The sequence below is a fragment of the Ornithodoros turicata genome, chromosome 6, assembly GCF_037126465.1.
Source record: "Ornithodoros turicata isolate Travis chromosome 6, ASM3712646v1, whole genome shotgun sequence".
In the NCBI taxonomy this organism is placed as follows: domain Eukaryota; kingdom Metazoa; phylum Arthropoda; class Arachnida; order Ixodida; family Argasidae; genus Ornithodoros; species Ornithodoros turicata.
Window position 1 is genome coordinate 67,965,899 of NC_088206.1, and position 15,947 is coordinate 67,981,845.

Here is a 15,947-nt window from a genome sequence, read left to right on the forward strand (position 1 = left end):
ACATATTCTGCAGAGGCATCGCACAAATCATTTTTTTTCACCGTGATATATGCGCCAGCTTCCCTCGTGAGACGTGTTATGCTGTCCGCATTGCGGACCGTATACCGTAACGAATTCTTTACAATACCTGCACAAGAAGGCTCTCGTTCACCAAGTCCCGAAAGGGAGATTCCCTAAGTGCCAGCAGCACGTCGCCAGCTTGCGTTCACCACGAACAGTAATTTTCTTTCTTGACGTGCCATGTGTTGCGAGATAAACAGTGCCCACTGCAACAACGCCTGAAATATCTACAAACAGAAACACTTTATGTAACGACAAGCATTACAGTCGCAAGCAGCGTTAACAGCTCAGTTAAACGGACAACGGGTTTTCATCATATATTGTGATACTGTAGTTACAATCAAGTTGCAAACGTCAGTGGACTCACCTGCCATAAGAAGAACGTGATGAGCCCAGCGTAATAGAAGGTCCGATAGAAAGTAGCGGGTGCTTTGTTATCCAAGTTTCAAACTTTGCGCCCACGCACGAAGCCGATGGACCGAGGTATACAGCACTGAGCGACAGCAGAAACTAGCTTCTGCGCATGCGTGGTCTGCGGTCGGGAGTTTTTCCGAGAAGCGCGCGTTTTTAGCACGGCTTTTGAGTGCCTATTGCTTGCCTTGGCGAGGTGACGTTCCCGGTTATGACCGTTCGTGATGGCGTACATGTGCTGCATGTGAGCATTTCGCGAGATAGTGGATGTTGTGCTCGCTGAGGAGCTCTCCGCATGTAGACGTCAAAATCCAGGGATTTCTGTGTTCGTTTCAGGAAATGCATCCTTCAGCGCGGTTTACTCCAAGTTGAACTATCTTATACATTACCAAAGGTTCATTATCGGTTTGATTTGATTTGATTGTGAGTTTAATGGCGCAGCGATAGCTGAGGGTTCATTATCGACACTGGGACCCTTGCGACAATACTGGTGCATGCGGTTTGAGGCAAAACACCAATACTTCAAGAGGATTGCCTCAAGGGCAAAGAACTACAAGAACATATGTACGATATTTGTATCCATGCACCAGCTGTTGCAAAGCTATAGTTTTCACGCGCACTCCGCCGACCATAACCTTACTACCACAGGCGCTTAGCAAGCAGTCCTGTCCACACTTAAGCCATGTGTGCTGTTAACGGAGGAGTGCCCAGTATTGGAGGCAAGTGTAGGAAACATAGCATATTATATGGATGACATTCTGATCATGAAGAAAGGAGAAAGTCCAGAGTTCTCCCAAGTGGTGGCTTTGTACATCAGAACCCGGCAAACTCTTCCTGCTTTTATGTGATCTTTGTGTTGATTAATTTCGGAGGCACAGACATTCATACAGAGTTATCGAAAACTGATAAATTTTGGGCAAGCCACCCTGGCCAGGAGGCCTCCAAACAACGACTGGACTTGTGGGTGCGAGGTGATGCCTCGCTGTGAAATTACATAACTTCTCGCGCTGCGCCAGGTTTGTCAATGGATGGTAATGCACCCTTCGTAATTTGTTATCACATGCATAATAAAATGTTTCATAAGCAGTTATTCTGCGTGGTATAATTACAATAAAACATCACTTTGATTAACTTCAGGTGACTTCGAAAAAAAAAAAGGCGTTCTGTAACACCGCTCACTCGAGCTATGTTGTACATTGTTGTGGCGAGGTGTACAAGGGTGTTCTGTAACACCGTTCACTCGAGCTGGGGTGTACATTGCGGTAGCGAGGTGTACAAGGGCGCTCTGTAACACCGCTCACTCAAGATGGGGTGTACAGGGCAGTCGCGGGGTGTGTAAGGGCGTTCTGTAACACCGCTCACTCAGGCTGGGGTGTACATAGGTGTTCTGGGGTGTATGTGCTGGAGGTTACACCCCAATGACACCCTTATTTCTTAGAGTGTGAACATTTATCCGCGAATTTTCCTCGCATATTTTTGTGTGGCAACTCTGGTAATGATCGTTACGTTAACGATGAATGATGACAGTGCGTTTTTAACTTTCCCTTTACGCTGCTATTTTCCTGGACGGATGCAAGCACTGATTCTGTCGTCTGGTTTGGAATGGTGTACGAAGTCTCGCAAAACTACCTTTTAGTTTCCCTCTTTACTCCGTTTCCGCATAGTGCTCACACGGACGATGCGATCGCTCCCCGGGTGAATAATTCGTTGGGACGAGGAAATATAATATTACGTCGCATTATTAAATGCCGTGGCTGTCAGCCAAAGCTAGCCAAACGCATGTGATATGGAGCTTCGATAAGGACTCTTTGTGGAGTCGCACGAAAGCTGAGTGACGAGGCATCATCTGTATATAGCGTTACCTACGTTGAAAATGTTGAATATGATGCTATGAGGTAAGCATAATTCCTTGAGTCTGAGGGAAACTTGCTCAAGAGACAAAGACAAACTGGACGAGACGACACGGGACTTGTGACTTTGAGTCCCGACTCGTGACTTTGAGTCCAGTGTCGTCCTGTTGCAAGTTTCCCTCAGACACTCAGCTTTAGGAAGTATATGCTTCCCTCATCGAATCTACACCAGTTCACTTGTACCCTTCATAGTGCAATGCAGCAAGGCTAGTTGGCAAGCAGTGGCGTATCTAGAGCTACCTGCGCCCATGGCAACATGGTTAACATGATGTCCTTGGGGATGCGGTTTCGTGTGGTCCGCACTAGGTTTCGCGCTACAACCTCTCTAATGGCGGGTGCTTTAAACTATTTATGAATGTGCCAGGTTGAGTGCCCGACCTGGCACATTCACACCCGACCACATAATGGCGCCCCTGTTCACTTGGCGCCCATGGCACCTGTCCACACCTGCCACACCCTAGATACGCCACTGTTGGCAAGGTAGTACCAGGGCTAGTAAAAAGTGTTCAATGATATTTTCCCTCTTGCGTAAATTCACACATCCCAATGGGAAGAGACAAAATGAACAATGACACTGTGAGCGAGGCTACCAGCCTGTTTATTGGCGAAAAATGACGTGGAGGATGAATTATGACAACTGGTGATGACACAATGGCGCGTGTTCATGAGGAATACATAATGAAAGCGAAGAAAAATTCGTCACAGTCACCATTGATTTGTGACGAGCGTTGTGACTGGACACCTGCATCCCTTCGGAAGAAGGCATACCATCTCTCCATTCGCGTAAGACATTTTCCGCCGAACGTAATGGCGTCCGAGCTGAAATGCTTTACACCGACTGACTCTGACTGGACGTGGACAACGGTCGTGACGCTTATTTGGTGTGACGCTTATAGAAAATCAGCCGTTAAGACTGGTAACAATCCGTGCCAGCGGAGAGAGGAGAGACATGGAACGCCCGGACTTGGTTTGGGGTGCGGGCACCTCGGGAAGGTTCTTGCAGGAATCGGCGCCTGGTTTGAAGTTTGCGCAGACGGTATCCAAGAGGTCACCTGCGGAAAATCAAGCGCGTGAGCTGCTGAAGGATGAGATCAATGAGATGCAGTCCCATATGTAAATCTTGCCAGGTGCCTAAGGCGACAGTCTGAGGACGTTTACTGGTTTTCAGCAATGTATCGATCATGAATTACGTGTACAGGTATTGCATGCAACATGTCCTTCAACGGAACCTCGAGCCACAAGAAAAACAAATCACGTGTCAGCATCGGCTGTTTACGGTAACGTACACATAAGCAGGCGCACCAGTGTCGTGTCCACGTCACAGAGGTATGTGATCTTAGAGGATCCGCAAATTTTGTCTGCATATTCGTTGGATTCGATGTTCCTCACAGCAGATAGCGAGGGCTGGTAGTGATTACGTTAGACTATACACAAACGACTCGCTGCGGCATTCGATTACAGATAACTGGCTACGAAAATGAAACATTTTCCAATGCAATATCGAAACCGATGACAGGAACGTGTGCTAAGAGCAATACACTGGATATAGCTCTGAGATATCTTACCTGCATAACCGTTGATAAGCTTATCCACGTAAGAACTGGTATCGCCTCCGCAGGGCTTCTTGACGGACTCTGTCATGCATGCCTTATATGTGGCAAAGGAACTGGGGGTAACATATTTTTTATGTTAGTCACTATGCCGTACGTTTTAGTCTTGACAAGGCAACCCACCAACATGACAGCGCCAGTCTGCTCTTTGAAGGAGCGTCAACACTGTAGTCCAGAACGTGAGTTAAATCTCTCATGCATTGATGAAGCTTTTCGCCCTGGTTGTTCATGCATGTGGCGTGCTTTAGGTACTCTGAAAAGCAATCATGCATCAGACACGTCCAAGTCCGTCTAAGGACATAGAAGCCTCAGTTGGTATCAGGTTCATAACGGGTCTGTCTCGGACAAGACAGCACAGACGTGAACACACTCAAGGTTTGGCGGTGCACGTTCACAAATACTGCACTGTACAATACCTTTTCCAGCATTGCTCGTGACGTTGCATTTGCCATTGACTTCCGTTTTAATGCCGTCCAGAAGGAGCATGACCATGCCCCGAGGAAACCTGGCCAGGCATTTCTGAGCGTAGGTCCTGGCACACTTTTCCGATGCCTTTTCTTTGCTGCACGTAAAGAACTACTGTTCAGCGTGGTTTGCATACGTCTGCACACAAAAGCAGTGCATGATCACATGTGTGCTAATATGCCCACACTTTGTCGCAGTCTTACGCACTGCGTGGTCTTGTAGTAGCCAGACATGTAAACACGTAAGGATAGGATAGGATAGGACAGGAGAGGATAGGTCGGTTTCACTCACGGACACGATGTTCCTACTTCTTCCTTTGACTTAGCAATGACAGGACCCCCGGCGAAAATGATGAGATCAGTGCCGCACTTCTCGAAGCTCTCGGTACCACACCCTGCGGGCTTCGACGTCGGACCTGCCTGGACGCCTACGAGAACACCTGCAGAAGACGACGTTGACGTCAGGTAACAAGACCACTGTGATCATTCTCACTTTATGCATGATTACGATAATGCTTCTTGTTTCACGCGAAAACAGACAACAATGGGCTTCGATGGCTTCGATGCTGGTTGTTTTGTCCTGGCTTGTATCGTACGGGAGGCAGAAACAAAGAAACATGTTTCCAGTTCCCGCGACGTCTACGACGTCTCTGTGACTGCCGCATGCAGGGAAAGACAGCATTTTTTTGCGTCTGCATGTTTGCTGTTTGTGAACACTCCGTTCACTGGATTGCGGTACAGCTCTGAGTGCGGCACACGCCACTACAAGCCCCCGACAGGGCCACTGGACTGAGACCCTAAGCCATTAGCACACCTGTATGGATAACCACCAAGTGACCAGGAGGTGACCTCTAGAATCCTGGTGCCAACAATATTGAGAGCAGATTTAAACGTAAGGTCAGTTGGCTTTTCTTTTTTCTTTTGTGTCAACATGCTGCGCGTGCCACAGGGCTTTTTACTAAGACAGTGTTCTTGTATATTATAGGGACTGTATAACAGGTTTAACCCTAGCAGTCCCGATTCCGTAATCAACGCCGCGGCTGTGTGTAGAATAAAGATGCCTTGATTCCAGGGTAGGAATGTGGACCATTTCGATCACCTACGGTTCTTTAACACGCGCCAGAAATCTCCAACGCACGGTGCTGGAAGGCATGTTTACCTCCCCCCCCCCATTGTTGCCATCCTTGGAAGGGGTTCAAACCCGCGATCTTGAGCTCAGTATATGCCAGCACGCTAAATTCCGGCACCATCAGTGATTTCTTCAGAACCTTTCACTCATATATCGGAACAAATCCCGATAAAAGTAGATTCGGAACGCACGGGCTCCCCCGCGTAAGCACCATGCTGCAAACCACTCGGCAGTGAAACGGCACGACCAAGTAGAACTTAACCGAGAACGAGGCTTGACAAACGCCTGCAGAGACCAGAGACCGCTCGTTCGTAGTAGCCAAGGTCGTGCTGAAGACTGGGAGGTAGTGTGTTCGAGTCCTACTGGCTACTGGTACGAGGCTGTGCTGTCTGAGGTTTTCCCTGAGTTTTCCGAAGACTTTCCAGACCCCCACAGTCGGCACTGGAGGAATACTAACCCCCCTGTCCCCCTCTCCTTCCTGCTGTCCTCTCTCCATCTGTCCACATCTGTACGCCGCGCATAGCCACAGTTGCTTCGCGGCGCTAACACAACGAAAAAATACTGCAGAATACTAAACACTGTAACGAAAAGAGTCCGAAACAGAAATAAAGCTCTCAAGAAGAAAGCGCAAAACATGTCACAGGGCGTGCCCTCACCCAACTGGCGGAAAGAGATGCGTTTTCAATTCCGGTTTCCTGTTTCGATTTCAATTAAACGAAAACGTAATGACGGGAAAGGGAGGGCCATATCTATGCGGAAAACTTTTCTTCGCTGTCACAATGGCGCCTGAGGCTCGCTTTCCCTCTTTCCTTCGTTGTGACTGATGAAGCGATAGCCTACTTGCTACCGCGCGCAGCTATTGGTCACCAAGATGCGTGCCCCGAAAGCTTTCGAAAACGGATCACTGGTCGCCTGCTTTGCTTCTCAAACAGCGCTCGACTGCTACGATGCGCGCACCAAAAATAGTTTTGGTTTCGTTTCCATTATACTATACGCATGGATGAAGAAAAGTTGTTTTGACGCCGTGCTGTTTCCATGCAGGGAAAACGCTCGTGAAGCGGTGTCAGTGACGTCACAGTTCCCGCCTGACCAATCACTTTTGGCATCAAGGAGGGTTTCACGAACGTTCTTAGCGGTCTAGATGCGTGTACTCACTTCACCACAGTATGCAAAGCTACAGATGTTATCATATTGGCGACAGATAAAATTGCGTAGACACCATAGATCGAGAAGTTACTCGAAAAAAAAAAAAAAAAAAAGCTGGTTACGAGTTAAGTTACCGTGTGAAAAATTTAACTAAATTAATAACGAAGTTCTTCAGCCTGAAATGTAACTTGCAGTTACGGAGTTACCTAAAAAAAGAACGAGTTACTTCCAAGTTACGTCGGAAGCAAAATAGCACTACACAGATGCAGCGCGCGTGAACAGTTGAGTTCTACCTTGAGTTGTCTGCGATGGAGTGCAACGCGCTTAGATAGTTTTCGTTTATGTCCAACAATGCGAACGCTTTGCATCTTACTCCCTGTTGGCGCACAATTGTTCAGTTTCATTTCAATGGCAGCGCTCCTTACTTCCTGAATAAAATACTGTCATTGATTGAATATCACGTTTTATGGCACAAAATGCCATGAAAGAACCGGAGAGAAAGCAAGAAAATAAGTGGACGCGAGTGAAAAGCGAAATAAAATTAACTTGGAACTTAGCTCAAGTTACTTTCAAAAAGTGACCTGGAAAAGAAACGAGTTCCTCTGAAAGTTACCACGGCGCAAAAGTACCGAGTTAAGTTTCAAGTTACCAAAAAAAAAAGGATCTTAGTTACAGTAACGCGTTATCTCGAACTCTGGTTGACACAGGCAAGCTAGTGGATGGACTCCGTAACGGCAAACCTGTACTCTTAAAAATGAACTTCACCTCATAGCACGCTCCTAGCCAACCATTATCTCGAATGATATGGTTATCTGCCCTGATTTGTTGAAAACGGGGGGCGTACGCCATTTCTGTGACACTTATGCTGTTCATAATTGTCACAGAAAATGCGTACGCCCCGTGTTTTCAACAAATCAGGGCAGATAACGATATCATTCGAGATAATGGTTGGCTAGGAGCGTGCTATGCGGTGAAGTTCATTTTTAAGAGTGTGGGCGGGGCCAAAATACATACACCGCTCTGTTGTGTCGTCTATGTGTTTTTGGCCCGGTCAGCTTTGCCGTTATGGAGTTATCACGTTGACATTCAAAACGTGCTTACTAGCGGCCTCTACCGGTGGGTAACAGAAGCTCATCAGAGACGGCATTCGCCCAGCTTCCGCTTTTAGTTAGTGGGACGCGCTAAAACCATCGGTACACGATAAACGTGAGATGAAATATCGCGCCGCGTATTACTCCGCGCCAGTATGATTAGTATGGATTGATGATTATTCATGATTAGTACAAATATACCCATATAGAAAGGGGAAAATGCGTGCACCAAAAGAACGTGCATCTGTCTAAAATAGCACACCTAGAAGATGATTCGCGTGTACAACTGTTCCGCGAGACCTCTCCAGTTGTTGCTGCCTCGCTGGTTAGTTAGTAGCTGGTTAATGGCTTAGGTCATTATAAGAACAGACATTAGAGCCTTTTGTAAGTTGCAGGCTAATGCGCTGGACGTTAACTGCTAAGGTTCTTTAAAGAAAGTGAAACTAGGTCAGTTATGTTCAGTGTGGCAGTTTAAAAAAATGCTCGCTTGGAGTGTAAAAGCGATGCCATCTGTAGGAAACGCAGAAGAAAGGTGACTTGAACCGTGCTTTCAAGAAGCTTTCAATGGAATGTAGCTTTTATCCTATCGCTTCGTATAATGTTCAAATAATCGGCGCAATTTGAAGGACAAATCAATTGCTTGCCGACCAACGATCACATGTCCTGATTTGAACGTCCCGTAGTTACCTTTCCCAGAAACCACGCCTTGAATTCACGAACTAAGCTAAAACTCGCACATTAATTCGTTATAAGGGGGTTCCGTAAGACGAACCCTCTCTGCAACGGGATTCGCTATAACGCGAGTAACCCACGAAACACGGTTTTGTCGCTTTCGCCGCTGCCGTGCGTCCCCCACGGACTGCCACCGGAAACTACGTAGATGCTGGCAACACTTCCCTGGGTGTGGATACATATGCACAAGGTTGTGCGTGCTGTACTAACGCTCATTCGCTGGTCTTGTCTGTCCTTACGCCGCGTGCTCAGAAGAGCGTTACCAACCACTAGCCAATACCAGCTTGCTTGCATTCTGCTGCCATGATCTACAAAGTACGTTCGTACTTATCGACAGTATGAGGCTTCGAGAGTAGCATGGGTTCAAATACAGAAGGGCGACACTGCGCAAAGCGAACACCAATTGTCACTCACCGATGATGGCAATAGAGGAAACAAGTCCGGCAACCTTCATGGCGGTTAGTCAACCCGATGGAGCCCTCAATGAGCTCGCCCCCTGGACGGGCATCTCTTTTATAACCTGGAAATGCGTCGCCCTTGACGCAGGCAGACCCCCTTTTCAAAAATACACACTCGCCAGGAAGACAACTTGGAAGTGGAACGACCGCCCGGAGCACCAGTGAAAAGTGATGGCCGACCGACCAAGTTTTTCCCCCGAGAATAGCGGTTCGCATTCTTTTCGTCGGAACAAGTTTCCATCAGCTGAGAGAGGGCAGCTTTATTTTGTTCATCCGAGCTCGGTTGAGTCATCCAGAGGTCCGACAGGAAGTGCCTGAGCCTTCCGTGGGACGCTTCATCGCCTATTGTTTGACAAAGGGGTGTTGGCGCTTCGATAATGTAGTTCATTACATCCCACGGGCGTTGTACTGCACGCAAAAGTGTTCTCGAAAACGTTTATTTTTAACTACGTGCCGTGTTTGGCATAATATGAGCCCTCGAGCGTAGGAGCGCGTCAATCTCTGACGTCAAAGAGCGTCACGTGCAGGTGTTAAGTGCTCGAATAAGAGGGTGTTCACCCGTATTCTTAGCGCCAAAAATGGCGTGATAACGCGCACTGTGTAAATATATGCAGAAATGCCATAAGCCTGTTCCTTTCAGTAGTCTTCGTGCCAATAGGAAGGCAAGCGTCCATCTTCGGGGACGAGGGAATCTTCGTCCGTTCCCAACCCCTTGATGGTCTTACGGCAGTCCATGGCCAGGTGCTCGTGAAACGGGTCCTCTCAGCTCGGGTTTAATGTCAGCTCTTCCATCCCTGCTAAAGGCTTGTTTGAAAGCTGCCCCATCCTCCATGTTAAAAAGCGATAAAAACCGGGCTGTTTGGTGGTACATCTAAAAGCGATAAAACCCCAGTGCAGGGGACACAAAGTTCATCGCCAAGCTGCTAAAAAATAAAAAAAAACAGTGCTTCGTCTGTGTTGTCTCTTTGTGTCCCCTGCACTGGGGTTTTATCGCTTTTAGACCATCCTCCATGGCCCCATCGCTTCCCTTCATGGGGCCCCGTCCCTTCATGGGGCACGGACGGTGCATGTGCGTGCTAGACCTCAAACACACGGGTACACTAGATCTCATACACGCAGACACGGATGTCTGCGGGCCAAGGAGGACTTTATCTTCCAGCAAGAACAAGTATTTCTTAACGTTTATAGACGACTTTTCAACGTATACAGTTGTGTACTTGCTGCAGTTCAAAGACCTGGTATCTGCCAAATTCGAAGAATATCTGACGTACGTCTCGAATAAGTTTGGTAAATACCCGCAGGTTGTTCGTACCGATAATGACACCGAGTACACGTCCGGCAAGACCTTGGAAATGCTGCGGCACCGTGCCATCAAGCTCCAGACTGCTGTGCCTTACAGCTCACAACAAAATGGGGTGGCAGAAAGGACAAACAGGACCATGTGTGACAGTGCGAGGAGCATGCTGTTCGGCGCAACTTTACCCAAAACGTACACTGGGGCGATGCAATCCTCACGGCATGTTATATTCACAGCCGGTTACCAAGTATAGTGCTGACTAGAGTCACTATACTTGGCTACGCTATTTAGTGACTCTAGTCAGCACTATACTTGGCTACGCTATTTAGTGACTCTAGTGCTGACGATACTACACCTTACGTGTGGTAGCAGAAACGGAAACCCCATTTGGAGCATGTTAAGATGTTCGGAAGCAGAGCTTACATGCACGCAGAGCATTCCCAAAGCAAGCCTCAGCCTGGGGCACGATTACGTCAAGCCTCCCCACCAGGCACCCCCTCTCCCGCACTGGACGCTGTGTAAAGAAAAAAGAGTGAAAAGCTCATATGCAGTTCCGAGCTTCAAATTGTGGTGAACTATATCAAAACTATCTTGATTCTCGTTTTATTGTCCAACCTAGCTCCCAGAACCTGCTCTCCGGCGCACCCTCTGGCGAAGGCGCCCCTCTCTCCACCCCCATCGGAACGGCTCTGTATGCACGTACCTAATGAACATCGCGACAAATAGGATGCACGTGCAGAAGAAGGCGACCGAATTCTCTTGAAAGATGGCAACAATGTGAAGGTAACTACTAGAAGCGTGGTCCTGGACGAGATTTTTTCATGCAAGGACTTGACGGCAAAACGCCGCCACACGACAAAGGAGACTTTTTACGAATGGACTCCTTGGTTGAAGAGTCTCTCATCCATGTGGGCGTTGGCGAAGAACTGACTCAGTACTTCGAAGTCAAGGATCTGGGGCCTGCGAGCCGCTATCTTGGCTACTATCCAATCCAACTAGACAAGTCCCCAGATGGTTCCTTTCTTCTTCACCAGAGAAACAAGATTGACAGTCTTGTTGAGAAACACAATCTCCTCGATGCGAAGGGAAGTCACGTCCTCATGGACGCGGATTGTGATCACGACCTCAAACTAAATAATGAATTTTATCGCCAAGCAGCAGGAGAGTTGCTTTACCTCAACACTACGACACGCCAGGACATCTCTTACGCCACCGTCATACTATGTCGACATGTCAGCAACCCGCGCGAATGTGATTGGTGTGCTCTCAAAAAGATACTCGCTACCTCAAACAGACGCTTTCAGACATATGTCGGCACAGTTCCCTTAGAAGCCGGCCCAGGACGCATATTCCCCTAGGGCGTCAGTCGTGACGTTGCCCACATCTGTAAGGCCGACAACAACAGCGCTTTCAGCCCTACCACAACCACCAAACCTCAACTTAAAAGGGCGGTAAACAGGTATACAAGGTGCATTTTTTTCTAATGCAGTGTGATTCGTTGCTATGATGAACGTTTTCCAAAAACAGTTGTGGAAAAAAAAGTAAATAATGGCTCCAAACTCACTGCACACTTTCGTGCTCACGCCCCACCCTCTATTACAGTGTATTCATCCACGTCAGTTTGTGACGTGGCATGCGCGTAAGCTCCTCCCACTAGTACTAGTCACTTTTCGTAGTAGCGGCATTGAAATATGACAAACTGCGCGATTTTTCGATGTGGCGACCACTATAGTTTTCGTAAAAGGAAACGTGAGAACGACAATGAAGAAGTGCCTTCTGCATCATATGTTCTGCAACGACAATGAAGAAGTGCCTTCTGCATCATATGTTCTGCAACGACAATGAAGAAGTGCCTTCTGCATCATATGTTCTGCATAAACGAAGGGAATGGACGCGACCTGATTTCAATCGCAAAACACCACATTCTACGGCTCCGCCTTCGAGTAAATGCAGATAATCTCGGCAGCTGCACCGAACAAGTGACCACCACCATGGCGGCCAAACGCGTTCGTCTGACGTCATGTGAATACACCCTACAGTCACACGTTATTTTGACGTCGAGCACCATCAACCATTCAAAATGCGGTGTGCTTACATTGATTTTGTTGTACTATCGGGAGTGTCAATCCCGAGGTAGCCAGATCAAACGATACCAAAAACCCGCAATGTTTCATTTCATGTGCGCACTATGTTTCCAGTCACTGTATTGCTCCGCGAGGTCGCAGCGACGTTCCCGCAACCGATTCCAGCTTCAGCTTGCCACAGTGGGACCAGTCACTGGCTGGGAGAGCGAAATCTCCCCCACCCCCAGAACCTATGGAGTACGATGCTGCTATACGTTGACACGTTGTGACGTGACCTCGTTCCAAGGATGAAGGAGAGACTCACGTGAATTATGCTGTTTGAATCCCATTGTTAAATGAATTTCATATTTGGATATAGTGAGCCACGTTCTTTCATGGAGCGTAATAATTGGAGGATGGTCGTCGAGCTGTTCAGTGCCCCTTTAAAGGAGTACAGAGGGCCATCAAAAAAAGAAAAAATCCAGATTAAGAAGTCTGATGAAAGTGTGCGTGTCATTTTACCGAATAGCGCGAGAGGTTTTGATGTGTGCAATTTGTTTCCCAGGAAAAAAAAAAACTCACATAAACATAGCTCCGCGTGCTCACCCTTAACTCGCCACTCCGGGTATAACGAGGAGGAGAAGGTTTGATGCCACGTCACCGATGACGTTGCAGGGGGGAAATCGTTCTCATTTGCCGGTCAGTGGGGGTCAGCGCCTTGTCCCTTCGCCGCCGTAAACCAGTTTTGCCAGTTCCCTAGGAGAATTGGGGATAGAAGGAGCGGCCGAATCATGACCGAGCTAGAAGCAATGCTTTTTCAGAACCCCGAACAGCCGAGTAGCAGGCGACAGCGGAGTAGCAGACATTTCTCTCGACCAATCAGCGAGCATGTCCCCTGTAGCATTTGCGCGAGGTCCCAGACAGATCACTGGTACTGCCACTGGTACTGATCACTGGTACGGGCGTTGCGCACGGCCGCTTTTTGCGGCGTACTTTAAATTCAATTTCCGCGATAATTACGACTCTGTGGTGTGAATTACTTCGCATTATGCATCTTACTGGCCTACTAGACAGTTTTGTGGGAAGAAAACAGGATGTTAAAAATGACTTCTGTGCTACTTTAAGTTGTCCGCACAATCATCTCTCGAGCTTGTGTGTTATGTGCACGCTGCGCTGACTGGGCCCGAGACCTATCTGACCAAAATCGACAAGTCGATATTTCACCCAACTAGGCCAAAAACCCGAACTCTTCGTCCTGTCACAAGCTGTCTTCTGTGGCCCTCTGCTCCACAGAACCGGAATACGTCTCCGCTGCAGTCGCTTCCCAAGAAGTTACCTGGCTTCGTCGGCTACTTTTGAACTTTAGACTCAACTTGTCTAAACCACTGACTTGCTGTCACTGCGGTGCTCTGAAAGGATCTGAAGCACATTCTTCTTCATTGCCCACACTACCAACCTTCCCGAACCGCATTTACCGGGTCTCTTTAAAGTGCCACTCCGCACTCAGAAAACAGCGTTTATTTTATTTAGTCCATGAAAAGAAGGTGCCTCAAGGACTCTATGCGCGAAATTTCAATGCTGTTTACGAACGCTGTGCATTCCTGTCAATTTTTGAAGGTCTGCTGAGCCTCCACAAGTTTCGATGATGGGAGGAGCGAGTGACGTAATCATTAGCCCACAAACTGCAATGACGTCATGTTCTGGAGAGGGCACTCGTCTCCTAGTGAGGCTGCTCCAAAGATCGGAAAATGGGAGAGATGTCTTCTCCCTCCTTTGTGTTTTCTCGAAGGTCGGGGCGGTCGGATGATATGTCACGTGGGGCTCCGCTAACGAAGTGCAAAAAGTGCGCCCCCCTCCCAGAAGACGCGAAGGGCAACAACGTTGCCAGATGAGAGCCAGGCGCTCCGTCGGAGCCTAACATGACGTCATAGTTCTCAAAAATAAATATTTTCTCCAGCTTTCGCATCACGTAGGGCAAAAATATTTTGCAGGAATGTAAAATGAGACGAGAAGGTTTCAGTAATTTCTAACTTTGCTAGGATTCTGAAGACACGAGATTTAGTCCGTAGTGGCGCTTTAATCAGCTGGACTCTCGCCCCCGCTCTCTATCAAAATATCCATGTCCAAATCCAGCCCAAAATCATCAAATATCCATATCAAATCCATATCTCAAATATCCATATCAAAATGTCCATCGCCAAATCCAGCGCTCTGTCCTCAAAGCTCTTCTGAACGTTTTGGACACCATAGGACTTCGATCCGTACTGTGAAGGGGCTCATTATTTCATTCCCCACATCACCAACAGCAATGGGGTAGAGTATCGCCCCTGGCGATGAAGCTACCCCTTCACCATCATTAAATAAAGTTTTCTCAGACGCACTCACTAAGCCCCTTTTGTCGCTACAGGCACGAGGCAATCTATACGTATGGCACATGTCGAGGAGTATTGGATGATAAAAGATGTATGTATTTGTCCCTTCTATGTTGTTCCAGCCTCAGAACATCAGTTCTTTCATGTTCATCAGTATTGAATGACATTGTAGAGCCACAACGAAGCGTTACGGATGCGATATGCGCCACTTCATGTGCTATAACGCGCGCGTGTTGATTCTGATAAAATCCATGCCACACGTAACTCCTTGTCTGCAGTAAGGCTACTGTAAAACCCTTCACATTTGTGCCCAAATTTTTCATGAATAAAGGCAGAGTCTGTGCTTGAGTGCAGCAGTTTCCCTCAACGCGCGTTTCCTCACAGAACCGGGTGACGCTTTCGCGCACACGGCCCAGTTCACATTTTTGCGTCCTGGCCGTTGCGTTCCTCCAATGAACGCTCTCTTCGCTTCTCTGCTCCAAGCAGAGATTAATTTATTTCTCGAAACTCCGGGACACACACCAACTGGCTTGCCTTTTGTTCCTTTCCTGGATAATGTCATTACTCGATGAAAGCATGCTCCTGTGTTACATTAACTCATCAGGTTATATCAAATTCACGGACTATATTTTGGAGCAGTTGTGAAAATCGCAAGCTGAACCGCCTGAACTGTTGCTTTAGTCAGAATGACACAGCAGCTTGAAGACAAGAGTATGCAGAGTGGGCCAGCCTCATTTGTCATGCACCTGCTGCAATACCCAGGTAAGAGTGCACAGCTGCAATTTTGTGGAGACTCTTCAGATGCCCACACATCTGCCGACAAAGTCTGCAGCGCGCTCCCATACGTTGGCTGACAGCACGCTGTACAGTCATCTTTTCCATTTTGTACACATTCTGCAACTGCTGTACATCGCTCTCCAAAATCAACACTACTTATAGCTACACGGTACAAAGTAAGCGGTTGTTGGCTTACACAGCACGAAATTTGACATGATCCGCCCCCCCCCCCCTTTTTTCGTGAAATCGCATGCCTCACAGGACCTGCTGTTTCCCCAAGAATAGTATGTTTTTTGCTGAATATTCCACATAATACACAACTATCGAAGTATCTCAGTCAACCTGCAACATTTTTTGCTTGTAATCATTTGCCCGCAGGTTTGTATATGTCCCACTTCGCAGACACGTTTTACTTCCCACAGCAAGA

General features: G+C 47.7%; 1 protein-coding gene across 1 annotated transcript; it reads right to left on the reverse strand.

Moving 5' to 3' along the window:
• Nucleotides 1-2,992: 2,992 nt before the first annotated feature.
• On the reverse strand, nucleotides 2,993-9,199 carry LOC135398250 (uncharacterized). Its single transcript, XM_064629673.1, has 6 exons — nucleotides 8,968-9,199; nucleotides 4,748-4,895; nucleotides 4,408-4,553; nucleotides 4,115-4,244; nucleotides 3,947-4,047; nucleotides 2,993-3,433 (listed from the first exon to the last, which is right to left on the reverse strand). The coding sequence occupies exons 1-6, from the start codon at nucleotides 9,005-9,007 to the stop codon at nucleotides 3,282-3,284; spliced, it is 717 nt and encodes a 238-aa protein (XP_064485743.1). The 5' UTR covers nucleotides 9,008-9,199; the 3' UTR covers nucleotides 2,993-3,281.
• Nucleotides 9,200-15,947: the final 6,748 nt, after the last annotated feature.